This window comes from Leptosomus discolor, chromosome 9 (genome assembly GCF_034619465.1).
Source record: "Leptosomus discolor isolate bLepDis1 chromosome 9, bLepDis1.hap2, whole genome shotgun sequence".
NCBI classification, from domain to species: domain Eukaryota; kingdom Metazoa; phylum Chordata; class Aves; order Leptosomiformes; family Leptosomidae; genus Leptosomus; species Leptosomus discolor.
In genome coordinates this window covers 23,104,001-23,130,950 of record NC_141399.1, presented here as the reverse complement: position 1 = coordinate 23,130,950, position 26,950 = coordinate 23,104,001, and the positions used below count along the sequence as shown (strand labels likewise).

Genomic DNA, 26,950 nt, shown 5'->3' with positions numbered 1-26,950 from the left:
GTTATATCCAGTCTATACTAAGACGCTGTCCAGGTAACTGTTCTATTCTTCATGTTTCTGTACTTGAAAGGGATTTGGCGGGGGGAAGAGGCAAGTTAAATTTCAAGGTATCTACTTGAATAAAACATAGTATTTGTTCCAGGTGGTCTTGGTCTATCAAATACCATGTATGCACGTTTGGGAGAAATCACTTCTTTAGATGGATCTATTGCAGTGACGCTGGCAGCTCATCAAGCTATTGGGCTTAAGGTAATGTTCTTCTTTTGTGTCAAGTAGTTGTATACAGCTTGCATAGGAAGGGTGAAATAAAGTTTGTTTCCGTGTGGAGAGTGGGTGTAACAAGTAAGAATTACCAGGGGAGCATAAATCAGGTGGAACAGTCTGACATCAGGTTGGCTGTGGGTGTTCCCAGCACCCTCTGCCAGTGGCTCAGTGTAAGACTTTCATGCAGCATAAAGACTGAATATGAAGTACACAAGAAAATTATTAGTCCAGGAAACACTGAGATAATAATTCTTAGAAAAAAATACCTTAAATGATCCAAGTTTTTTAAATTGAGCAAACTTGATAAAAGTATCTAGAATAAATACTGAAATAAATAAAATACGCGGGGGGGGGGTGGCTAAAATTATGGGGAGGTGGGACAGACATGCAGAGAATTCAGACAGATGCAACATTTTCTAGCTGAATGAGGCTTCGTACTGGGGGAGCTTAGAGAAGAAAACATCCCAGACCACTGTGCTGCAGCAAGCGTGTGAATTTTAAACTCATTTTCTGTGTAATACAGCCTTAGATATCTACTTTTTAGTGGTGGATGGATGGTAGTAGTCTGAAGCTTGAAAAAGGAGTAATTTCATTATAACAAGAAAAAAATCTTCATGGAATTGAGCAGACACTGTGTCTTGGTTTGAAAGACAGGTGTCTGCAGAGGAAGGCAGGAGCCTCCCTTGAAATGGAAAGTGCAACCCCCTTCCCTCCAAATTATTATAATTTTGAAATTAACGGGCCTTCAGGCAAAGATATGCGGAATAGGAATAACAGATCTTTACTAATATATGTATATATATATATATAACACAAGGCAGAAAAAAACCCAACCCACTGGTTTACACTGACAAAGTCAGAAATACAACCTGACACCCTGTTAGGGTGGCAGTAGCAGTCCGATAAGATGATGGCTGCAGTCCTCCTGAAGCGATGGATGTCGTTCTGTTGAAGCAGCGATCTTGTAAAAGGGTCTGGTCTTCCTCCAAAGGTCCAGTGGTAGCTCTTGTCCTCTGGAACTCCAGTGGGGGGAAAAACTCCTCTGGGAATCCAGTGGAAGGAGGCTGCTAGGGTGTTCGAGATCTCAGTTTTTATTTGGCATGGACTGCTTGGCTCCTTCCCCCTGGGCGGAGCATCTCACAATGGGATGGGGAGTCGTGAGGTAGTTCCTTGATGGGCCATTAACAGGAGATAGTCCAGAGGGGGGAGGCAGGGAGCACTGCCCCACCTGGTCTCAACAGCTCCTGAAGATGGTAATAGAATATTTTTTTTTCCTTTTGGCACATTTTACACTGTAACCCAGGACATAATCCACCCCTTATTCTATTACCATCTGCGCCATACCCAACCCAATGCCCCCTTACAGATACATATATACATATATACACAATGAAACCTTACACAGAGTTCTCACTTAAAATTAGGTCTCCTTGTGGTACACAATGGGTTTCCCCATTTTTCTGCATTACCCACCAAGTGTAACCAGGTCCTTGAGCAAAAATAACCCCACGGAGGGGTGTGCCTTTGCCTGACGTGGGATTAATCCAAACAGTCTTTCCTAACATACCTCTCGTATGTACCACAGGGACTTTATCTCCGTCCACTGTGTGCAAGGGTCCAGACTGGGCGGTACCAGCTCGATTGATGGACCCTCGGGTATTGACCATCCAGGTGGCCTTTGCCAAGTTCAGTTCCAAATTTTTGAAAGTCCCCCCTCCAAGTGCTTTTAGGGTAGTCTTAAGTAGCCCGTTGCACCGTTCAACTTTCCCGGCAGCTGGTGCATGATAAGGGATATGATATATCCATTCGATTCCATGTTCTCTGGCCCAAGTGCTTATGAGGCTGTTCTTGAAATGTTTCCCGTTGTCTGACTCGATTCTCTCAGGGGTGCCATGTCTCCAAAGAACTTGCTTTTCCAGGCCCAAGATGGTGTTCCGGGCAGTAGCATGAGGCACAGGGTAGGTCTCCAGCCACCCAGTGGTTGCTTCCACCATGGTCAGCACGTAGCGCTTGCCTTGGCGGGTTTGGGGAAGAGTGATGTAGTCAATTTGCCAGGCTTCCCCATACCTGTACTTCGACCATCGTCCACCGTACCATAGAGGCTTCACCTGCTTGGCCTGCTTGATCGCAGCGCAGGTCTCACAGTCTTGGATAACCTGGGAGATACTGTTCATGGTTAGATCCACCCCTCGGTCCCGTGCCCATTTATAAGTGGCCTCTCTGCCTTGATGGCCTGAGGCATCATGGGCCCATCGAGCTAAGAGCAACTCTCCTTTATGTTGCCAATCTAAGTCTATCTGGGACACCTCTGTTTTTGCAGCCTGATCTACCTGTTCGTTGTTACGATGTTCTTCATTAGCCCGACTCCTGGGGACATGAGCATCTACATGACGGACCCTCACAGGTAGCTTCTTTACCCAGGTGGCAATATCTTTCCACTCATCAGCAGCCCAGATTGGTTTTCCCCTACGCTGCCAGTTGGCCTTTTTCCACCTTTCCAGCCAGCCCCACAGAGCATTGGCTACCATCCACAAATCAGTATAAAGGTAGAGCTTTGGCCACTTCTCTCTTTCAGCAATGTCCAGGGCCAGTTGAACGGCTTTGAGTTCAGCAAGTTGACTTGATCCACCTTCTCCTTCAGTAGCTTGTGCGACCTGTCGTGTGGGGCTCCATACAGCTGCTTTCCACTTCCGGTTCATCCCTACGATGCGACAGGAACCGTCAGTGAAAAGAGCATATCGTGTTTCCTCTGCTGGTAGTTGGTTGTACGGTGGAGCTACTTCAGCCCGCGTCACTTGTTCCTCTCCTCTTCGTCAGTGAGGCCAAAGTCTTCACCTTCCGGCCAGTTCATAGTTATCTCCAAAATCCCAGGGTGATTTGGGTTTCCAATACGGCCGCGCTGGGTGATGAGGGCAATCCATTTGCTCCATGTGGCGTCGGTGGCGTGGTGGGTAGAGGGAACCTTTCCTTTAAACATCCACCCCAGCACTGGTAGTCGGGGTGCCAGGAGGAGTTGTGCTTCGGTGCCAATCACTTCCGAGGCAGCTTGGACTCCTTCATAGGCTGCTAGGATTTCCTTCTCTGTGGGAGTGTAGTTGGCCTCAGACCCTCTATAACTTCGACTCCAGAATCCCAGTAGTCGGCCACGAGTCTCTCCAGGCACCTTCTGCCAAAGGCTCCAGGACAAACCATTGTTCCCGACCGCAGAGTAGAGCACATTCCTCAACTCTGGTCCCGTCCTGACTGGGCCAAGGGCTAGCGCATGAGCGATCTCCCACTTTATTTGGGCAAAAGCTTGTTGCTGTTCAGGGCCCCAGTGGAAATCGTTCTTCTTGCGGGTAACCAGGTACAGAGGGCTCACAATCTGGCTGTACTCAGGAATGTGCATTCTCCCAAAACCTATGGCGCCTAGGAAAGCCTGTGTTTCCTTCTTACTGGTTGGTGGAGACATCGCAGTGATCTTATTGATGACCTCGGTGGGGATCTGACGCCGTCCGTCTTGCCACTTTACCCCCAGGAACTGGATCTCTCGGGCAGGTCCCTTGACTTTGCTCTTCTTGATGGCAAAACCAGCTTCCAGGAGAATCTGGATGATCTTCTCTCCTTTCCCAAATACTTCCATTGCTGTGTTCCCTCACACAATGATGTCATCGATGTACTGCAGATGTTCCAGAGCTTCACCCTTTTCCAGTGCAGCCTGGATCAGTCCATGGCAGATGGTGGGACTGTGCTTCCACCCCTGGGGCAGTCGGTTCCAGGTGTACTGTACGCCCCTCCAGGTGAAGGCAAACTGAGGCCTGCATTCTGCTGCCAGAGGAATGGAGAAAAAAGCATTGGCAATGTCAATAGTGGCATACCACTTTGCTGCCTTGGACTCCAGCTCATACTGGAGTTCCAGCATGTCCAGCACGGCAGCGCTCAATGGTGGAGTCACTTCATTCAAGCCACAATAGTCCACAGTCAATCTCCATTCTCTGTCAGACTTGCGCACAGGCCAAATGGGGCTGTTGACGGGTGAGTGGGTCTTGCTGACCACCCCTTGACTCTCCAGCTCACGGATCATTGTGTGGATGGGGATCACAGCATCTCGATTCGTCCGATACTGCCGGCGGTGCACTGTCGAGGTGGCAATTGGCACTTGTTGCTCTTCCACCTTCAAGAGTCCTGCTGCAGATGGGTTTTCTGATAGTCCAGGCAAGGTGTTCAATTGCCTAATGCCCTCTGCCTCCACAGCAGCTATCCCAAATGCCCACCTGAGACCTTTTCGGTCCTTGTAATAGCCGTTCCGGAGGAAGTCTATGCCAAGAATACACGGGGCCTCTGGGCCAGTCACAATCGGATGTTTCTGCCACTCCTTCCCAGTAAGGCTCACCTCGGCTTCCAACAGAGTCAATTGCTGCGATCCCCCCGTTACCCCGGCAATGGAAACAGGTTCTGCCCCCACATGTCCTGATGGCATTAGGGTACACTGCGCACCAGTATCAACTAACGCTTTGTATTTTTGTGGCTCTGACGTGCCAGGCCATCGGATCCACACCGTCCAAAATATCCGGTTTTCCCGTGCCTCTCCCTGGCTAGAGGCAGGACCCCTCTAGCACTGGTTACCATTTCCTTCCTGGACATACATACTAGAGGTTCCTTCAAGGGGATCTGTCAGATCATCCTCCCTTCTGTAATACCTGGCAGCTCGGTCCTGGGAGGTTGAGGCTACCTTCACTTTAGTGTTACTCCCCCGGTTAGTGTTTCCCTCCTTGAGTTGACGCACCCGTGCTGCCAGGACAGAAGTGGGTTTCCCATCCCACCTTCCCATGTCTTCCCCATGGTCGCGCAGGAAGTACCATAGCTCAGCTCATGGGGTGTACCCTCTCCCTCTAGCTGGGGGACGTTGGGCTCCGACTTTGGGGCCTGTGACTTGTACCGGTGCCAAATGGGAACTGCTCCTCCTCACCTCCTCCTTTATTTCCCTCATCTCCTCTTGTAGGCTCTTAATCACAGCAGAGACGTTAGCCTGCATTGGGCCATGGATCATGCTTGCAAAATTTCTAAGCTTGCTCGTGACAGAACCCACTGTCTCTCGGTCGTTATCTGCATTAATCATTGCAATGAAGGTGGTGTATTGAGATGGCCCTAGATTTGCCAGATTCCACAACATTTGCCCTGTGCACCTGACTTTGCCAGGGTCATTACCATGCTGTCCATCCCTCCCAAAGAGTACCTCCAGTACTGCCACTTCTCTCAGCTGTTGGATCCCTTCCTCAAGGGTCTTCCAGCGCATTCTGTGATGGTGCTCCTGCATTCTCTCTCTGTGGACAAACCTCTCTCTCACACTCATTAAAAGCCGCTCCCAGAGGGAAAGGGTCCCTGGCTCCCTTACAAATACCAGATTGACACCTGAGTCCTGAGTCAAGGGTCCCAAATTCCTTGCCTCACTGACATCCAGTTGCACACCTGTACCCATAAGGTCCCAGACCCGAAGTAACCAGGTTGTAAAAGCCTCACGCCCCCGCCATACGATGTCTTTGTGCAGATTACGGAGACTGTCGTACATCAGGGACTCAGTGATTATCTCAACCACTGGCTCGCCTGCAGGTTCTGAGGGCACTCCTTTCTTAACTGGGCGCTCTGATTTCGCCTTAGATTTCCTCGTTTCCACAGGGGCGACTGCTGCTGGCTGTGACTGCCCTTGCGGTTCAGCTGGAACCTGGATCGTTGTAACGTCTGTGGGTTCTACTGCTGCACCATTAGACTCTCCCTCTTCGAGGCAGGAGGAGGGTTTCCCAGCAGCTGAGAAAATGCACTCCTTCAGCATCTGGCCCATCTCACGTATCTCCTTCACCCAATCCGGGTGGTTCATTTCTGATGTGAGCTGTGAGGCAGGGTGAGGTTCTGGAGCAGCATTCCTACTCAGGGTGGTTATCCAAGTCAATCTCCTCTGATCTCTGAATACTGAATAAAATAGGACTATCAGCAACACCAGCCACTGTATGATATCACTAGCACTTAGGGAAGATCTGAATCCTTCAAAAACTGGAGGAGTAGACCCAAAGAGCTGGGTTAAGGGTTGGGAGAAAGTTTCTCCTGGTGTCATTTCCTCACAGTAGGTACCATTATTAAAGTAACCCCAAAAACATACAGTTAGTGTGTGATAGCTCTGAATCCATGTGCCCGCCTTCCAGAGGAAGTTAATAAGCCATGAATTCCACACCTTATTAGTCCATAAAACAAACTGGATAACAGTCACAGTAGCCTTAGTTATAGGACCCATGTTTAGATAAGGGCCTGCAAATGGGAGAAATATAGCCACGACCACATGCCACACGAACCAGGATAAGCTAGCCCACATGATGCCACCTAACAAGGAATCTATATCCAACGCACAAGAACCGTTATTCCTTTTTCTCTCGATGCCCTCGGGCCCCACGTTGGGCGCCAAAATCTGTCTTGGTTTGAAAGACAGGTGTCTGCGGAGGAAGGCAGGAGCCTCCCTTGAAATGGAAAGTGCAACCCCCTTCCCTCCTGAAGTGATGGATGTAGTTCTGTTGAAGCAGCAATCAGGTAAAAGGGTCTGGTCTTCCTCCGAAGGTCCAGTGGTAGCTCTTGTCCTCTGGAACTCCAGTGGGGGGAAAAACTCCTCTGGGAATCCAGTGGAAGGAGGCTGCTAGGGTGTTCGAGATCTCAGTTTTTATTTGGCATGGACTGCTTGGCTCCTTCCCCCTGGGCAGAGCGTCTCACAATGGGATGGGGAGTCGTGAGGCAGTTCCTTGATGGGCCATTGACAGGAGATGGTCCAGAGGGGGGAGGCAGGGAGCACCACCCCACCTGGTCTCAACAGCTCCTGAAGATGGTAATAGAATACTTTTTTTTCTTTTTAGCACATTTTACACTGTAACCTAGGACATCCAGTGCTCTCTCACCCTCACAGTGAAAGTTTTTCCTTATGTTAATGTGGAACCTCCTATGCTCCAGCTTGCACCTGTTGCCCCTTGCCCTATCATTGGCCATCACCGAGAAGCGCCTGGCTCCATCCTGCTGACACTTGCCCTTTATGTATTTATAAACATTAATGAGGTCACCCCTCAGTCTCCTCTTCTTCAAGCTAAAGAAACCCAGCTCCCTCAGCCTTTCATCATAAGGGAGATGTTCCACCCCCTTTAATCATCTTTGTGGCTCTGTGCTGGGCTCTTTCAAGCAGTTCCCTGTCCTTCTTGAACTGAGGGGCCCAGAACTGGACACACTATTCCAGATGCGGTCAGATGTCAGCTTCATTTCTTTTTACAGAGGTTGATGCTGTTAATTCTTTATTTAGGGAATCCTCATTGCTGGCACTGATGAACAGAAAGCAAAGTACCTGCCTAGACTGGCATCTGGGGAGCACATTGCAGCTTTTTGTCTCACCGAGCCTGGAAGGTACTGTTTTTGTAATCATAACAGCTTCAGAAAGCACCAAAATGATTTTTTTTATTTTCATCTTCATTACAGTGCTTGTTTGGTTAATATAGTAGATCTTTATTATTTGGTGCCTATGGCTTCAGTATATAGGTCAATCTTTATTTTTTTTTAAAAAGGTACATCTCAAATCATGGAGTTCATCTTTCCCCAATGTACTGCTAGTGGCAGTTTCCATGAAATCACTAACCATTGTTGTTCCCATCCCAGGAATTCATCCACTTAATTTCTAGCATTACTGAATATGAATTGAAAGGATACTTTGTGCTATGTTAGAAATAATGTGCTGTGACTGTTCTAGGGTGCTTTCACTTCTTTTTCAAAATTATAAAAGCCTGTATTGAAAGAGTACCAAAAATAACAGGCAGAAAATTTGGTCTTCCCTTAGAGTTTAGAAAAGGCATCTTTGTAGCAGCAACTTAATTTCAAAGATAAAGTTACATGTATTACATTTATTCATTCACTGTTGCTAATGTAAATTCTGTTAATGCAGAGTCCTAAGCTGGGTTTTGCCCCTCTAAAAGCTGTCCCACTTGCAGGTAAAATTTGAACTAGCACAGATAGTTTAAGAAAGTGATCCATGGAAGGGAATTGGAAGTATCATAGAGGAGAAAACCAAGGGCTAACCGTGTTCTGAAATGCTTCTAACATCTTTATTTAGCCCAGTATTATTTAAAAAGATTGCTAGTCTTAGCAACTTTAACTTCAGTCTTCTTAGAGACCTTCTTTCCAGTGCACAGAAGCAGTCATTTTTAGAACCGAATTTTTGAGGAACTTGGACATTTTAAACTTAATTGTGTTTTAGGATGACAGTTTCCTTGTATGTTCACACAGCTTAATGTACACCTCAAAAAAGTTGCTTACGTGGCATTTTGAACATTCTGGTCAGGTCATAAGATTGATAATGTACATGTTAATCAGCAGAAATGTCCCCTCAGGTGACTTAAGTAGACGTAGATTTCTTTATCTAGTAAGCTTCCTTGTTAGTTAAAAGCTAATTTATGTAGTATTATTTAATAAAACAGTAAACATGCCTTTTGAAAAGATGGGAAGAGGGAAAATATGTAGTTTTGGGTTTTTAAAGCATGTTTATTTCTCTAAACATTAATAACTTGTTTGGCTTTTAGTGGAAGCGATGCTGCGTCCATCCAGACAAGAGCAACGCTCAGTGAAGATGGGAAATATTTCTTGTTGAATGGCTCCAAGGTATCCACTCACAGACTGGAAATATGACGGGTTTTTTTTACAAGTTTGTAGGAAACATCTTTGTCTTTTGCAGCACTGCAGTCAGTCGGTTTTGCTGGGTAAGAGGCTAGCTTGGCAGCTGCATCAGAATTTTGAGGTTTCCAAGCTAGTGAAGAATGACCATGTCAAAAAGACAACACATGTTGGTTTAGGGCCAAAGAGAGTAGACAAGCACACTGTTCAGAGAATAACCTTCACTAAACTCTTGGTAAGAAAGACACGAAAAGCCACTCTTAAGTTCCTTCTCCATATTACCAGCTCGTGGTGTTCAGCTTCAGGGAGGTTGGGTTAGTTAGCCCCCTCTGTGACAGCACAGGCAAAAAGAAACCTAAACCTGTGTTTTCCCCTCTTTTCATTATTCATACCAGATTTTGTAGGTATTTTTGAAAGAAAACTCGACATTGGATTGGAAATAGGGCTGCTTGGAACATTTCTGCTAAAAGAAACTAAATACAATCTTGAAGAAGTGTAGAGATGTGTCGGATTCAACAATACTTGATGTTGCAAGACGTTGAGACGTTGCAGACTTGATCCGTATTTGTTGGTTGATTTGTCTGTGATGTGAAGAGACCCATCATGTGGGAGAGGCCGTACAGATGTGGCCTGATTCAGAGAATTTCTCATCGGGTTGAAATTACTTTGGGCAAAGTGGTTCTGTGGTCTGTATGACCCTTGTATCCCTCATGGGCCATAAGTAGCAGGATACACAAGCTTTTGTGAAAGTGCACCATGGATTTTAATTAAATTCAAATCTATATTACAACCTGTTTTTATAGTTGCTTTAAACTTACTATTCTGTGGTCAACTTTGCTTGGAAATGTGTTCACAAGGGGCAAAACTAACAGCAGAATGCTCATTAGAATTTAAAGGAAGAAGCAGCAATTTTTCACCACTCTGCTGAAACACTTAAGAACAGTGGTCCAAAATCAGAACAAATATATTTCTTATACATCTTTCTTTTCTCCAAACAGGTTTGGATATCAAACGGTGGCCTTGCTAATATTTTCACAGTATTTGCTAGGACAGAGGTTGTTGATAAAGATGGACAACTGAAAGACAAAATCACTGCTTTCATCGTGGAGCGGGATTTTGGTGGAGTCACCCATGGGAAACCTGAGGATAAGTTAGGCATTCGAGGATCCAATAGTAAGAATCACTTTAAAATTGTTAACAGAAATTGTTTTAATATTTTAGTGTTTTAATTTGTTTAGATCACCTGAATTCAGAGGCAGATCAGTATCTGTTCCCTGTAACAGTATAGGTTTCATGTCTCTCTACCTAGCTTTTCCTATGAGTCCTTCCTAATGCGGGATCTGAAGTAAGGAATCCATATTGCCTATTGCCTAATTCTTTTCTGCACGTGTGAAGCTTCCCTAATCATGCAGTGAAAGAAATTACTCCGAAGAATCAGTAGGCTAGTAGCTTTAATCTAGGAGTTTTCATAGGCTCTTCTTAAGCTTACTTATGATTACAGGTTTTCACCATCTATATTTTGGATATATTACATCAGCAATTGATGTCAACTACAGTCTTTTCCTGAATTCAAACTTCTTTGGCAAAGCATACATAATTCTGTCACAAACAGTGCATTAGGAAAACTTTATTTCTTGTTACAAAAAGAGTGAGTTGTATTCCTGAATGTCTTTGAAATATTTCTGTATAATAATTCAACAGCTATTAACTTTGTGTTTCAGCCTGTGAAGTACATTTTGAAAACACAAAAGTGCCTATAGAAAATGTAATTGGAGAAGTAGGAGGAGGATTTAAGGTAAGCAGTGAAGAATAACTACTGATGATTGATTTTTAAAAGCCTGAAGGAGACCTTTTTTTTTTTCCCTCTGTACTGCAGTTTCCTTGTTGGCAGTATGAACACTGCCAAACTGAAGAATACTGGAGGGCAGACTTCTCCATTTTCCTTCCATGCATTGCGTCAATCGGTTTCACTGGCACAGTGCACAGGCGTGCCATCATCTCAGGTTTCTAGGTGTTTCTTCTCAGTACAGTTATAAAGCTCGTTCCACTGTTTGGCTTTTTAGTGTTTTCGATGGTATACTGCTCTCTTTGGAAAAGGGAGCAACTTTTTCAACAGAACTTCTGAATTGAATCGAGGAAATGTCTTCTGCAGTTTTCTACCGCTGGAATTGTGGACTATGTAGAAAGGGAGAGAAAGAAATGAGTGTAACAGAAAGCGGTTCGAGGAGAGTGCAGATCCTATTTGAGGTCCCATGGCTGTCAGATGGATTTCCAGGGTTAGATTGTTGCCCAAGAAAATAATGGGAGGAGTACACTGAAAGGCTGCCTCTGGCCTTGGCTTCTCTTTGTTGCATCAAAGAAGTGTGACACCAGTGAAGGTAACGCTGGTCACTTTGTGGTCACCTTTCTCTGAGAGTCTGACATGTGATTTGCCACACTGGTCCTTCTCAGTGTTCTTACTCCTTCTGTAGCAGGCAAGTCCAGACCTAAATGCTAAATGAAATAATTTTGTTTAATGTAGGAAACATATTAAAAGAGGACTTTTATGGTTTCTTCTTCAGATAATTATCACAAATTAAAATGTGGGAGCAATGACTGTGTGCTAAATTCCTTAACAGTCTTTGACCTGAGTCACCCATGTTTCTCTTATTAAGAAACAATAATACTGATTTCAAAAGCTATTTTTATGCGTTGCTGGTCTGCATTTAATTTCTACACCTTTCATTCTTGTTCCCTTTTCTTGTGCATTGCAGAAAGGTACCTGAAGCAGGAAAGCATCCATCGCAGGTCAGCTGCAGAGAAGATTTTTATATTAGGTGTTGTCTACACACGTTAAACAATATTCTGATTTTCTTCTTTGTCTGATAAACTTCAGCAGTGCTGTCTAGTTTGAACGTTGTTTGTCCAGTTGCAGATAAATACGTTTTACCTTAATGTAGTTTGAATAGGGGTATGCTTCCAGCTCATCGGATCATCAGTATCTGAAAACTGTTTCAAATGTGAAATTGGATGTAGTCGGTCACGTTAAACGCCTAGTTTTGAAGCATTATTGCTGGGATGCTGAATGCTGTGCTGACCAATGTGAGGGCAGGTGTCACAGGATAGGAAGTGTATTCCAGTGACATCCAGGAAAGCACTAAAACATGAAGCAAGATAGCAGTAACCATCGTGGCCTAAAGAGAAGTTTTGTGGCAACAACAGTGCCTAAAACTATTCATTTTCTTCACAGGTTGCCATGAATATCCTAAACAGTGGAAGATTTAGCATGGGCAGCGCATCTGCTGGGGTGATTAAAAAATTGATAGGTGGGTGAATTTGGGGTTCTGGGTTGCTGGATGCCATGCAAAAACCTGGTTTGCGTTAGATATGTAGTGCAGTTAATTCAAGGTGGTAACGTGAGTCTTGGGTCATAATGACATCACGGTATTGTCAGTCATAACATGCTTTCACTTCTTTAAAACACTAGAATATTTTTATTTAAAATTTTTATTAAAAACCTGTTTACAATGTTTTAATACTGAAGTTTTTTCAGTTCATATAGTGGCAAGTTATTGCCTCTGTTGAATTTTTCTGAGGTAAAATGTTCACACCAAGAGAATACCCTATATACTATTGCTTTTAGAAGGTATAATCTCCTGTAAAACCTCCCACTTGAATAGCTGTCTCAAAACTTACACACAGCAATAAGTAATAAGATTAGTTTCTACCAGTAGTTACCCAACAAATAGTAATGGAAATCCTTCTAACGTAATCAATTAGCACTAAAAGATGCCTCCTCTGAGAGTACAGGGTTACACCTCAGGTTCTTGTTTAAAAGCCTTTGTCACCTGTTCCCGGGCTTGACCAGCACCGTCGTTTTGAGGGTGTTTTACCTGAACTACTGCTTCTGAAGCAGCAAGGGCTGAAGCAGCAGGTTGAAGTGTCACCGTCAGTCAGTATAAAGACCCTCTGAGCGGGAATGGTCTGTCACAGTTAGTTCTGCTGGTTTGAGATGGACTTTTTTTGGTTTTTGTTTTTTTCTTTTTTTAAAGAAATGACAGCAGAGTATGCTTGTACCAGGAAGCAATTCAATAAGAAACTGAGCGAATTTGGATTAATTCAGGTAATGAAAAAATGAAAACCCTAAATCTCCATGCTTTGTATTGACTAAGTGCAAGGGCATAGATGATGTTGGGTTTCTTTTGGCTGTACTGGTTTAACAAAATCGCTAGAGGAATTAGATTTGTGTAAACTTGGCACAAACTTCTGTACACTGATCTTTTATGTGTCTAGAATGGTGAATGTAATGAATAAAGATATTTTTAGATTTTTCATGATTGTTTTGCAGTAGTACTTTTTATTAATTAGTATTTGATAATATATTAAACATAGGAAAACTGCAGTTGTGCTCTTAAGTTTCAGGCTTGACTAGGATTTTCTGTCTGAATTGGTGTATGATGCCTCGCATTGCTATTTGACAGGAAAAGTTTTGTTTCATGGCTGTGAAAGCATATATAATGGAGAGTATGGCTTACCTCACTGCAGGAATGATGGACAGGCCAGGGTTCCCAGACTGCTCCGTGGAGGCAGCCATGGTCAAGGTAATTCATTTTATTGAAAGACTTGCCTGCGGCTTTAGGCTAATACAGTCTAACACCTCCTGTTTTTCAATCTGCATTGCAAATTGCTGAGGGGTATTACATTTAGACATACAATACAAAAACCTCAGCTAGATTGACAAAAAATAGACATTACCGTTTTCTCTGTATCCCACGTACTATTGATTACATCAGATTCAGGCTTTCGTCCCTATACAAAACAAAAACTGCATGCAAAAGGTTCGGGATATCATGGTCCTCTGGAACTCTGTTTTTATGAGGCCTCACACAGTAGCAAGAGTAAAAAGCCACTCGGTTATATTTCCAGGTGCAGGCCTGGCTGAGGTACTTCTGTCCTGGCTTTAGCTCAGCATTGTTTCAAAATGTATACATTGCAAAAGAGCCAGGCCCTCTCTGCTGGTGTGATGCTGCTGGAGGCATTTCTGCAGCGTAGGGCTGGGTGCTGCTGGCTGGCAGGCACCCTCGAGGAGAGCTCACAGACCTTCAGCCCCCGTCGGTGGTCCGTTGCGGTATGGTCGATCCGACAGAACTCGTGTTCTGGTGAATCTGGGCAGACCTGAAGGGCTCCCACCAACCAGCTGCAGGTGTTCTGTCTGTTTGTGGCTGTCACTCTCCCAGGAATATTTGCATATAGAGATGTCTCGGTGGGTTGGAAGGAAACGGTTGAAGTTTGACCAAAGTATGAGCCATGAGGATACTATTTCAGGCAAGCTTTTAACAGGACTATAGTAACAGCAGCAGTACAAAATACTGCAGCAGTGTCACGTAGCTACGATAACGGAGTGCTGTGTTCTGTATTTACTGTGGAGCGTGGCGATTAAAATAATGTTCAATGGCAGGTGTTCAGTTCTGAAGGTGCATGGGCTTGCGTAAGTGAGGCACTGCAAATTCTTGGAGGCCTTGGCTATATGAAAGATTACCCCTGTGAACGCTATCTCAGAGACACCAGGATCCTTCTGATTTTTGAGGCAAGTATCAATATACTGGTTTTACTGTAAACTGAAATTCATACTCTCACATTCCTGGAAGCCAAGTACTGAGTTGAGCAGGCCTTTGTTCCAAAGTCTGTAATAGTTAGAATAAGACTGAAGAACTAAAAGTCAATCATATAATGGATTCCCAGACATCAAATTGTACAGTATCATCTTAATTTCTTGGTTGGCATTTGCTTTCCAAACAGGCATATTGAGCAGTGTTACAAGTATTTGAATGTTCCTTTACTGGACCAATGCAGAACTTAGTTTTTACTCAAAATGCATTTAGTCGTTTCTTTTTTGTTGTGATGCATATGTGTGTTTAATACTGAGAGGCTCAGCTTCTTCACAGCTAAATGAAATCAGAATTTATAATTGAGACGAAACAAAAGTTACAAACATTTATGGATGGATGAAGAGTAATCTTGTACTACTAGAACCATAGAAAGGGAAGACTGGCAAAACATGACGTGCTTGGAAAACATTCACCCATATTGTAAACTTTATGGTTAACTGAAGAGCCTGTCTTCAAAATTGTACATACACTTTAAAAAAAATTAAATTAATAGGGTGTTTAGTCTTTGTAGCTTGCTGCCAGTATCCTTGACCCTCTACAGCCGTATGTCCTCTGCTACCGCTTCTGGCAAACTCACTTGGGAGTGCAGTTTCTGGCATAAGTGTGTTTTCCTGACAAGGGATGATCATCTTTTGTCTTACATAGAGCTCACAAAAGGACTTTATTTTACAAGTCCAAATGCATTTTAGAACATTTCAAGGCAAAGCACAGCACAAGTTATTTAGACATTAAGAGCAGTTTTAGGGGAAAAAAAAGTATACAAAACACTAGCAGAGCATATCTAGGTTTTTTTAAATACTAAAAACTCTTTGTACTTGATACTGACTTACTATATTATGTTTTTTTACAGGGAACAAATGAAATTCTGCGACTGTATATTGCTTTGACGGGTATGCAGTATGCAGGCAAAATCTTAACTGACAAAATTAAGTATGTTCTTATTTATTACTAATAGTTTTTAATAAACTAAACAGAATCTGATAACTACTTAACTATAGCTAAGAGAGGGAACTGTAGGAAAAAAAACGCGGTATTTTTTGATGTATTGTCTGTCTAAAAGGTAGTTCAGTGTTATGGGGGCTCCATTTTTTATTTTTATTTCTACATTTAGGAATCTTGGCCTTATTTTATCTTGTAATTCCAGCAATCAAAATTTTATATCTTAAGATTTTATAAAGGTTTTATTGCTAAGACAGCAGTGTGGTACATACTGAGCACATACACTGGTGTTTGGAATTTATTAGTTTTGAGAGGAACTGAACATGAACCATGTTATATACTTCTAAGGCTGTATAATCCAGACTTCATAGTAAAATGGATCAAAAGACTTGATGATTCATAGACCAACTGCAGGTGTTGTGGTTTTTAGAGTCTCAGCTGGTTATCTGAAACTTCCCTTGCAAATCAGGAACTGCCCTTTAACAGCTGTTGTTTATCCAATACTGTAGAGAAATCAAGAAAGGAAATGTGGGAGTGGCCCTGGGGGAGTTCCTAAGCAAATTACGGGACACGATGGGCAGAAAAGTGGATTATGGGCTAGTTGGCGATCGCGGCGTGGTGCATCCCAGCCTCCAGGTAAGGCGAGGGGGAACGACACACAGTGCTCTTCGATCGTATCCAGACACTGGTCTTTCATAGCTGAGTCCCATCGCTGCTTGTCATGACACGATGTCATGTTTATGCAAAACAAAGCATGTGCTTGGGAACAGTGAGATTTACAAGTTTAAGCAGCTGTTTGTACCATTTCAGGGGTAAGGACTTATAAATAGTACAGAGGTACCTATTGAGGTAAAATGAAGACTGCTGTAAGTCTGTATTTTTACCAAATCTACGTTTATATCCATTTTAGTAATTTATATAAATGGAACCTTCACATTATTGAAGTCTGCGTGTAGTGGTCTGTTGCTGCCCTTCATAATAAGCTCAGTTACAAAACACAGGGGTTTTTTTCCTGTTTGATAGTCACACAGTTTTAGGTAAGAATTTCTGTGAACTGTATATACGTACTTGCTTAAGCACTTAGTAAACTGAGTGTTCTGTTAATAAAAAAAAAAAAGGATGTTTTTCCTATGATGTTTTGTCAGTGATTTGAAAAACTAACAAGACGAGTTTCACTGGTCTGTCAGTGTGCTGTCCTCAGGTCAGGTGTGCCAGGCACACAGGTAAGAGGATCGCCTAGGATTTGCTAACACTGGTCTGCTTACATGAGGAAGCTTAACAATATGGCACCTCCTCCAGGTAAGCACACTGGGTTCTGCAGTGCCACCAGAGCACGTGGGCAGTTGGTTTGACTGCAGCAGGGCTGACCGAGCCAACACACCAGGTTCCAGTTGCCTCTAGAGAGCTTCAAACCCACTTACTTGCATTCGTATTACAAGAATCAGCATAATGAATTAGGTGTGTTTATGAATTAATAAAAAAGACAAAATTTTCTTCCTGCTTCGTAACAGAATTTGAGGCGATTGGTGTATTCACAGGGTAGTACCAGATAATCTTGATCGTCAGGATTTTCATAACCTGCAGCGCTTAGAATAAGAATTAGGTTTACTCTGCGGAACTAAACCTTGCATAAGAATTTTTCAAACTGTTATTTGCATAAGCATAACATTACTGAAAAGTTACCAAAAGTAAAATTTAGAAACTGTTAATGCATGTTTTGTAGAGAAAGCATAGTGTTTGTCTGGCTTTGAGCAGCAAACTGGATAAATGTTAAAAAAAAAAAAAACCACCCCAGTGCTTGCCAAGAGAAAAATCTGTTATTAGTTGGGCTTGAGGATACCAGTGGTACCATGGCATCTAAACAGTAATTTTTATTCCGCCCCCCCCCCCCCCCCCTCGGAAAAGATTCACCATTTTATAGTCCCTTTCATTTTAGGTAAATAGGGAAACTTTTTCTCCTTTTTAGCTGGGAAGAAAAAAGATGTAAAATGGTGAAAGATCATCTTAAAAGTGACTAGAAGTTGATAGTAAACAGTGCGTTTAGCAGAAAATTGAACTGCCGATTTTTTTTAGAGAGGGAAAGTTCATTTTTGTGGTAGAGCGTGCACCTTGAGGCTTACTTATGTCGTTAATTGTGGCGATGGGTGTTCGACTTTAATGGACATTGTTCCTTCGTTTTGGTCGCTCAGGATTGATTCTAGCCCTCTGTTGTGGCTGATTAAAAAAGGAAAGCTAGTTTTGTGCTGTAGTTGAGAATTCTAATGCGTGTCTCTGCTGCTAAACCCACCAGGAGTCCTGGCCTCCTGCAGCAGCAGAAGGTAGTGTTGCCCAAGAGTTTGGTTTACTGGCTGGGCAGCCCAGGAGCAGCTCGTGCTTCCCCATAATATGCTTGTTGGTCAGCTAAGATGTGCCCTATTTTAAGGGAGTGGGCGGGTGCTTGGTGTTTCCCTTAGAAGACTACTCAAATTGTTGTATTTTCTCTTTTATTTTATAGGAAAGTGGCAAAAAACTTGAAGAAAACATTTATTATTTTGGAACTACAGTGAGAGGCCTGCTAAGTAGGTTTGGCAAGGTAACTATTAATTTTTTTGTTATCTTCTTTATTGAATATTTTATCCTCAACCAAAGTGGGCTTACTGGAATCTAGAGTATGGCAAGAGCCAGCACTTCCTTTACACAATGCGTTTCCATTGTATATGAGAAAGTACACTGAAATTCTGTACTCAACTTAATGGATTACTTTTACATTTTAAAACAAAAAAGCAGCCCACCAGCAAGCATCTCAGACAGTTGTTTTCTTCTGTCTCAGAAAGCACAAACCCTGCCTGCTCCAATGACTCTTTGAAGTAACGTTGCTGTGACCAGTCACTGGAGCTCACCTCCCTGTTCCCCAATGAAGAGCTGTACCAGCCCTTTCTGAATTTGTGCTATTCATCCACACTGTACAGCAACCACATCTATAAATATGCCATGCAAAGTGGTGTACATCAGTTAGTTAAAAATAGGAGAGACTGAGCTTGGAATACTGGAATTTCAGTGTTGTGACAGTTAAGCTGCTGTCTTCTGAGAAGGGCTTGCACCTTCCACTTTACCCAATACGTCTTTTGAACAGGCTTAATGGATTTGGTACTTTGATTTCTGTGATTTTGGCATTTACCGAAGTGGTTTCATGACACAGCACTTTTACTGTTGGCTGCAGCCAGGCAGACTGTTAAAAGGTGGAACAGAGTTAATCCAACACTTAGTAGTTCAAACATAGTTAATCCCAAACTTTCAGACTTGGGGTAGAAATTCTATGTAATAACTTAACCTGTCGCTGCTAAAGTGGTATGAACCTAAATACAAAGCATGAAAAAACAGTTTGTTTTAAGTTTCATATTGACAGATTCCAAGCTAATAATAACAATTTTTACTCTTATAGACAATAGCGGATGAGCAGTTGGTTCTGAAGAGAGTGGCAGATATAGTGATCAATTTGTATGCCATGACAGCAGCCATTTCGCGAGCCAGCCGGTCCATCAGTATCGGTCTGAGAAACCATGACCATGAAGTAGGTGTACTTCAGCATCAGCCATCCCCCTTTGGTACCTGTACCCCTCAAAGCGTGTAGCTTAACGAGCTGCGTTTGTTTCCATTCTGCCTCACTGTGTTTTATGATAGCGGCACTGCCCATCCTCAACCTCGCCTTTGCAGTGTTACAGCCTGGCAGTGGGTTACCCGTGCTAACCAGCTGCTTTAGCCTCACCAAGCTGGCTTTGCCCTCAGCTCTGATGTGCACAAGGGCGATGCTGGCTCAGACTTTGCAAAACCACAATGACAAATGCCTTTCATTGCACTTAAATGTACCACTCTGCATTTGGTAAAGATTTATATCCCACCACAGCAAACTCTCCGATAAAACCAATGGTGCACAAGGATGTTTCTAAGCCTGAGGGTGCAGTAACCACACCCCCATGGCCTCTCAGGTGCTTTAGACGTAGGAGCCACATGCCATCAGTGTGTTTGTTGAAATATTTTAACACATACATACGTGTTTAATGAATTAATTACAAATTTACATGTTCTCTTAAACCTGCTAATACCATGTAGTTCTTCCCAAACCTTTTCCATATAGTCTTTAATAAATAGTAACCTACAAACCAACAATGTTTACTGGCAGTAAGGTGAGAGTTTTACACAGGTGGTTGTACAGTAGCTCAGTTAACATTCCATAGGAATAGTTATGCTACAGGACAAGTAAATTTGCTACAATTAAGTGTTAGTCTAAGTGCAGACTGATTAACCTTTGTCTTCACTGGCCTTGAGAGTTCCTGGTCGTGTGTGTAAGGCCCTTCTGGGTTTATGGCCAAGGATGTCTCCTCATCAGTTGTGAGTGAAGGGGCCACAGCAGCTGTGGGGAAACAATAACATAATGAGATGACCGGCTGTCAAGAGGCACAACTAGACTTTCTGAAGATTAAATGCCTGAATTTTTTACTATGTTGTTTTGTTTATAAAATTCATTTACTAGTTTTTAACTGTGTTTTAACTATTTTCTCAGGTGCTTCTGACAAATATCTTCTGCACGGAAGCATATTTCAAGAATAATTATGCCATGGCTCAATTAGAAAAATGTAAGTTCTGTAAAACAGAAGAATTTTTATACTCATGGCTTTCACAGACTCCAGATAAAAGGAGGTGGTTTTGATGTGACCAACAGAATAGTTCTGCTCTGCCTTTAGTTGGGGTGAGGAACAGAACTGGTACCAGTTGAATACAAAGAGGCTCTTCAGTTAATGGATAAAACAAGCTGCGGGGATACTTTTTTTTCTCCCAGCTGTGGGGAGGAACATAAAATCTGTCAGTAGCAAATAAAGAAAATATTAGATAGCAATTAGGTACTTCACCCTGTTTGGTTAAGAACTGACCAACTGGGCATTCGGTCTCTGAAACCCAGCCTGTGATAATCAGTCTTTTTTAGAAGATAATGTTAAATTATTTCCTGGCACTGAAGTGTAGATGGCTGCAGGTGCATTCTAAAATCCTTTTTGAAAGCAATTTAGAAAAGCTATTTCAGTGACTCTGTTAACCTTCCTTCTGTTTCTCCGTAGATGCAGATGAAAATCTGGATGACTGTATTAAAAAAGCTGCAAAGCAGGTACTGGAAAAGAGAGTTTACATCTGTTCTCACCCACTGGACAGGACCTTCTAATTACTTCCCTGACAGCAAATACCGACAAATGTAAAACAGTGACTAAATTTCTGCAGTTCAAGTATTTGACACCTTAAAAATAACTATTTCAAGATTTACGAAATGTAATTAACTGCAACTGTAAAATAAAACTTCTGAACACAACTTCATATAAGAAGAATAAATAAATTTTATTTAAATCTCACATCATCAGATGTATTTATGTCTGTTTCCCTTGGAGCTAAAGGAAGGCAGTTGAGGTTGGGAGGGTGAGATCTGGTTTCCCAGGGAAGGGATCCGGTACCTTTGTCAGTATCTTTAAGCTGTAACAGCTGCTTACCTTTAGAGAAGCGGTGCAGGGCTTGCAGACAGAACACATCGGTTTGGAAAGGACCTCCATGGCTCATCGCTGCCGCCAGCAGTGCCAACCACAATCCTCGGGGCCTTGTCCAGGTGAGTGTCAGGTGCCTCTAGGGACAGGGATATCTCTGCCCCCCCTGAGCTCCCATTTAAACACATTTCCTTGCATTTAATCAGAACTTCTCCATGTTCTGTTCTTGGCCTTAAGCCTTCCACTGGCATCTTTGCTTTGTTTTGTTTTTTAAAAACGATAAATAGGGGGTTTATTTAAATATAAGCTATCATCAAACCTCACAAGACAATACATTTTCCTGAGCGTTATTCAGAGTTGATGACAGTTCACACATTTTTTCCCCCCTACCCTCTTGCTAACCCAGAAACAATTTAGCTGCCCCTTAGCTGTCCCTGCAAGGTTACTAGGCTATTAAGGCTCGAGGCAGTAAGGCTTGGACCTTAAGGGATGAGACAGTGAGACTCAAGACTTTAAGGGACGAGACATTAAGGCTTGATACTTTAAATCTCAAGACATTAAGGAACATCATAGTAAGGAAAGATATAGTAAGTCTCAAGACAGTAAGGCTTGGACCTTAAGGGATGAGACAGTGAAACTTGAGACTTTAAGAGACGAGACATAAAGGCTCAAGACATTATGGCTCGAAACATTAAGGCATGAGGGAATAAGGCTCGAGACGAGACATTGAGACTCAAGAGGAGACACTATGGATCGAGACATTAAGGAACGAGCTATTAAGGCTCGAGACATTAAGGCTTGGACCTTAAGAAATGAGACAGACTCGAGACTTTAAGGGATGAGACATTAAGGCTCAAGACACTAAGGTTAGAATTATTAAGGAACGAAACATTAAGGCTTGAGACTTTAAATCTGAAGACTTTAAGGATAGAGACATTAAGGCTCAAAATCATAAAGGATTGAGACATTAGAGTTTGAGACTTTAAATCTCAATACGTTAAGGCTCGAGACATTAAGGGATGAGAAATTAAAGAACGACATATTGAGGCTCCAGAGAGACACTAACGTTCAAGACATTAAAGCTTGAGGGAATAAGGCTCGAGACGAGACTTTAAGACTCGAGAGGAGACACTAAGGCTTGAAACATTAAGGAATGAGGTGTTAAGGCTTGAGACAGTACTGCTTGGATCTTAAGAGATGAAACAGTGATACTCGAGACTTCAGGGGACGAGACCTTAAGGCTTGAGACATTAAGGCTCGAACCATGAAGGAACGAGACATTAAGGCTTCAGACTTTAAATCTCCAGACAATAAGCCTTGAGAAACTAAGCATGAAGACATAAAGGAATGACATATTAAGGCTCGAGATGAGACACTAAGGTTCGAGATATTAAGGAATGGGCTCTTAAGGCTCAAGACAGTAAGGCTTGGACCTTAAGTGATGAGGCATTGAGACTCAAGACTTTAAGGGATGAGACATTAAGGCTTGAGACTTTAAATCTCAAAATATTAAGGCTCGAGGCATTAAGGACAAAACATTAAGGAACGTCATCTTAAGGCTCGCGATGAGACACTAAGGCTCGAGACATTAAGGAACTTGACATTAAGGGTCGAGACGTTAAAGCTTGAGGGAATAATGCTCGAGACGAGACATTAAGACTCGAGAGGAGACATTAAGGCTTGAGACAATAAGGATCGAGACATTAAGGCTTGAGATGATATACTAAGGCTCGAGATACTAAGTCTCGGGACATTAAGGAATGAGCTATTAAGGCTCGATGCAGTAAGTCTTAGAGCTTAAGGGATGAGACAGTGAGACTCGAGACTGTAAGGGGCGAGACATTAAGACTCGAGACATTAAGGCTCAAGACTTTAAATCTCAGGACATTAAGGCTTGAGAATTTACGGCTCGAGATGTTAAGGCGTGACGGAATAAGGCTCGAGATGGGACGCTATGGCTCGAGATGTTAAGGAATGACCTATTAAGGCTCAAGGCAGTAGTTCTTGGAGCTTAAGGGATTAGACAGTGAGACTCAAAACATTAAGGGACGAGACATTCAGGCTCAAAACATTAAGGAACAAGACTTTGCGGCTTGAGACTTGAAATCTCCAGACAATAGGGCTCGAGATATTAAGGAATGACATATTAAGGCTCGAGATGGACATTACAGCTCGAGACATTAAGGAACGAGCTATTAAGGCTCGAGACATTAAGACTTAGACTATAAGGAATGAGACAGTGAGACTAGAGACTTTAAGGGATGAGACATTAAGGCTTGAAACATTACTGCTCGAGACATTAAAGCTTGACGGAATAAGCCTCAAGACAAGACATTAAGACTCGAGAGGAGACACTAAGGCTCGAGACATTAAGGAACGTGACATTAAGGCACGTGACATTAAGGCTCGATATATTAAAGCTTGAGGGAATAATGCTCAAGATGAGACATTATGACTTGAGAGGAGACATTAAGGCTCGAGACATTAAGGCTCGAGACATTAAGGAACGAGCTATTAAGGGTCAAGACAGTAAGTCTTAAACCTTAATGGATGAGACAGTGAGACTCGAGACTGTAAGGGGTGAGACTTTAAGGCTCAAGTCGTTGAGCCTCGAATCATTAAGGAACGAGACATTAAGACTTGAGACTTTAAATCTCCAGACAATAAGGCTCGAGATACTAAGGATGAAGACATAAAGGAACGACATATTAAGACTGGAGATGAGACACTGAGGCTCGAGACATTAAGGAACGTACTATTAAGGCTCGAGACAGTAAGGCTTGGACCTTAAGTGATGAGACAGTGAGACTCAAGACTTTAAGGGATGCGATATTAAGGCTTGAGACTTTAAATCTCTAAACATTAAGGCTCAAGGCATTAAGGATGAAACATTAAAGAACGACATCTTAAGGCTCGTTATGAGACACTAAGGATCGAGACCTTAAAGCTTGAGGGAATAAGGCTCGAGCCTTATTCCGAGCACATATACCAATTCAAAATACAATTATTATTATTTGTAGGAGAATATGCAGCAGAGAGAGAACATACCTAATATGGACATAAAGGAAATAAGGGGTGAATAGTACGTACTAACAGACACTGTTGCATAGAACTTGTAACCAGTCGCATAAGTAAGGTAACTGCATGCTGGACGGGTGGACAAAGCGGGATAGCCGATCTGAAAATGCATGATCACATGTACGGAATAAAACAGTATATAAGACACAGCCAAACGTTCAATAAACGGCTTTTGCTTGAAACCATATTGGTTGGTGTACAGAGTCTGTCCTTGCACAACCACAGTTGGTACCCCTGACGTGTTAACGATTAAGGAGGCTTGATCGCACCTCGGAGCAAGGCAAGGGGCTGGTCAAGGGGGAGAAGATGAACTTCTCCGGGCGTCCAAGAGACAGGAAGTGTTCACACAAATCACCTGGGAGATTGCAGGTGGGTGACCGGGAAGAATGGGAATCCCTCTAAGTAAAGAGGAAGAAAAAGTTCGGGAAATACGACTTTTATACCCTCTAAGAGAGATGTGAATATTGATAAACAAACTGTGACTAAATTGTTGCAGTGGGGACAAAGACGGGGATTTTTCAAAACCCCGAACAACGTCTTTGAATCCGGAATATGGGCCGATATGTGTCAGGACTTGTGGGACTCGGTCAGCGCTGGCTCAAAGGAAGCATCTGATCTCACTCCTATCCGGTGACAAATTAAGACCATTTTGGAGGATATTAAAACAGAAAAACATGTAGTGCTTTCGGCGAAGCAGGCTTTGACCACAGAAGCTGAAGCTCCTAATGAGTTGCGAGCGTATCCTGTGGATGCCCGACGATTTTTCGGAGGGGGAGGATTATGGAGTAATTCCTACTGCACCACCTTTACCGTTCATGCCTACATTGCCTTTACTGTCCACGCCACTGCCAGATGACTCCCCCATGGAGAATGCACCAGTGGAAGCAGAGCTTGAGGAGTTTAAGCCACAACCGATACAAGAGGATCCTGAATTGTCGTCTTCTGCTTCTCCTACTAACCATGAGCTACATGAGGAGTTATTACGGCAGAAGGAACAACTAAAGCATATAATGTGGATTGTGCAACAATTAGTGGGAGATGCGGGGGGAGCGACAAGCAGACCCTTAGATTTAGAAACAACTAAGTTTTCAGAAATGCGCCGCTTAACCGGTCCGCCTGGGAAAGGTGCGGGGGAAGTGGCAAGCAGACACTTAGATTTAGAAATAACTAAGTTCTCAGAAATGCGTCACTTAACCGATCCGCCCAGGAAAGAGCAGCCAGAGAGTTGGGTGGAGGGGGAACGGAAAGCAGGAGTGGCCCTCCCGGACCATGATCCTGCTCAGAAATGGCAAGGGATAATAAGAGAAGCCATAATTGAGGGCCAATTTGTTCCTAATGCTTTCCCGGTGATCATGCCGGATCCCGCTCGCCCTCAACATCGGCAGTGGGCTCCATCAGATTGGAAACTCGTTCGCGAGGCGCAAAAGTCAAGTCAACAGTGGGGTTTGCAAAATCCGTATGTACAAGCCACAGTTGATTCTATATTTTCAGGCCAGTTGTTGACACCCTTTGACTGTATTAAGCTGTCTGAAATGCTCTTAACCCCTACGCAATGGTTATTGTGGCAGGCGGATTGGGAGTCTCAAGTCAATCTTGCAATATTATGAAACCTTGACCGCAAGCCAAACAACCCCTTGTTTGCGGCCACAAAGGATATGCTGTTAGGAAAGGGTCCATTTGCTGACCCCCCAGATACAGGCACAACTCGACCCTGCCATTTTGCAACAGTCACAAGCTCTGGCCACGGCCGCGATAAAACAAGTCCCACAAATGGGAAAACCATGGCCACCGTATACAAGCGTTAAACAGGGGGATCAGGAGTCACTTGTAGAATTTTTGGATCGCTTGAGGGCAGTATTAAATGCGGTGCCCGGGCTAACTGCAGACATGAAGGCTACACTTGGCATGGAATTGGCAACCCACAATGCAAATCGCACATGTCGAAAGTTAATTGCGACCCTTCCCAAAACCGCTACATTAATAGACATGATAGAAGCCTGCTCTAAGGCTTCATTGGTAGAAGAGGAAGAGCGACGGTGCATGCCAAGGCCCAGGCACAGGCATTGGCCATTGCTCTCAGTTTATACCGAAAGAAAAAGGGGATAAGGGACCAAGGTCACAAAATTGCTTTCTTTGTGGACAAAGAGGAATTCTCTGGGAATGGACACTAGAGGGGATTTGGACCAATGAGATCTCCTCAGGTATATTTGACCGTGCTGATTACCGAAAAGAGGCATGTAAAAGCGGTAACATTTAAGGGGCCAGATGGAAATACTATGCACTGTAATGCGGCTTTACTGGATACTGGGGCAGATGTAGCCATTGTTCCCGGGTCGGCATGACCCCATAATTGGCCCCTGGCTAGTTTGAATACACCAATAATGGGAGTGGGCGGAGCACAGCTGACTCGCATCAGTGATGAATTTGTAACAGTATGGCCTGAGGAGGAACCCTCGAACAGGGCTAAGGTTCACCCTTACATTGTGAACACTTCAATATGGTTAATTGGGCGCGATGTGTTGTCGCAATGAGGCATTCAAATGTCAAATGAGGGTTTTGTGGGGTGGCCATTGAGGGGCGACCAATCCTGAAATTATCATGGGTGTCTAAAGAGCCAGTCTGGCCCATGTGGAAGAATTGGTACAGGAACAATTGGATCAGGGCCATACAGAACCCTCTGTTAGTCCGTGGAACACACCTATTTTTGCAATCCTGAAAAAAATCAGGGAAGTGGCGACTTTTACATGACTTAAGAGCAATCAATGCAGTGATGCAGGATATGGGACCATTACAACTGGGGTTGCCATCGCCTGTCATGCTGCTGGCTCATTGGGAACTTTTGATAATATATTTGAA

The 26,950-nt window shown here is 43.3% G+C and overlaps 1 protein-coding gene across 1 annotated transcript in view; it reads left to right on the top strand.

Moving 5' to 3' along the window:
* The window catches only part of ACAD9 (acyl-CoA dehydrogenase family member 9), a 28,100-nt gene extending 7,210 nt beyond the window's left edge, over positions 1-20,890 (top strand). The window contains exons 4-18 of the mRNA XM_086469736.1: positions 143-249; positions 7,571-7,671; positions 8,838-8,916; positions 9,927-10,101; positions 10,650-10,723; positions 12,158-12,233; positions 12,960-13,030; positions 13,389-13,508; positions 14,366-14,494; positions 15,427-15,506; positions 16,025-16,151; positions 18,010-18,087; positions 18,937-19,065; positions 20,056-20,128; positions 20,606-20,890. Coding sequence (XP_086325862.1) covers positions 143-249; positions 7,571-7,671; positions 8,838-8,916; positions 9,927-10,101; positions 10,650-10,723; positions 12,158-12,233; positions 12,960-13,030; positions 13,389-13,508; positions 14,366-14,494; positions 15,427-15,506; positions 16,025-16,151; positions 18,010-18,087; positions 18,937-19,065; positions 20,056-20,128; positions 20,606-20,706 — 1,520 coding nt within the window. The 3' untranslated portion in view covers positions 20,707-20,890. The remainder of the gene's footprint in view (positions 1-142; positions 250-7,570; positions 7,672-8,837; positions 8,917-9,926; positions 10,102-10,649; positions 10,724-12,157; positions 12,234-12,959; positions 13,031-13,388; positions 13,509-14,365; positions 14,495-15,426; positions 15,507-16,024; positions 16,152-18,009; positions 18,088-18,936; positions 19,066-20,055; positions 20,129-20,605) is intronic.
* The last annotated feature ends 6,060 nt before the right edge of the window (positions 20,891-26,950 follow it).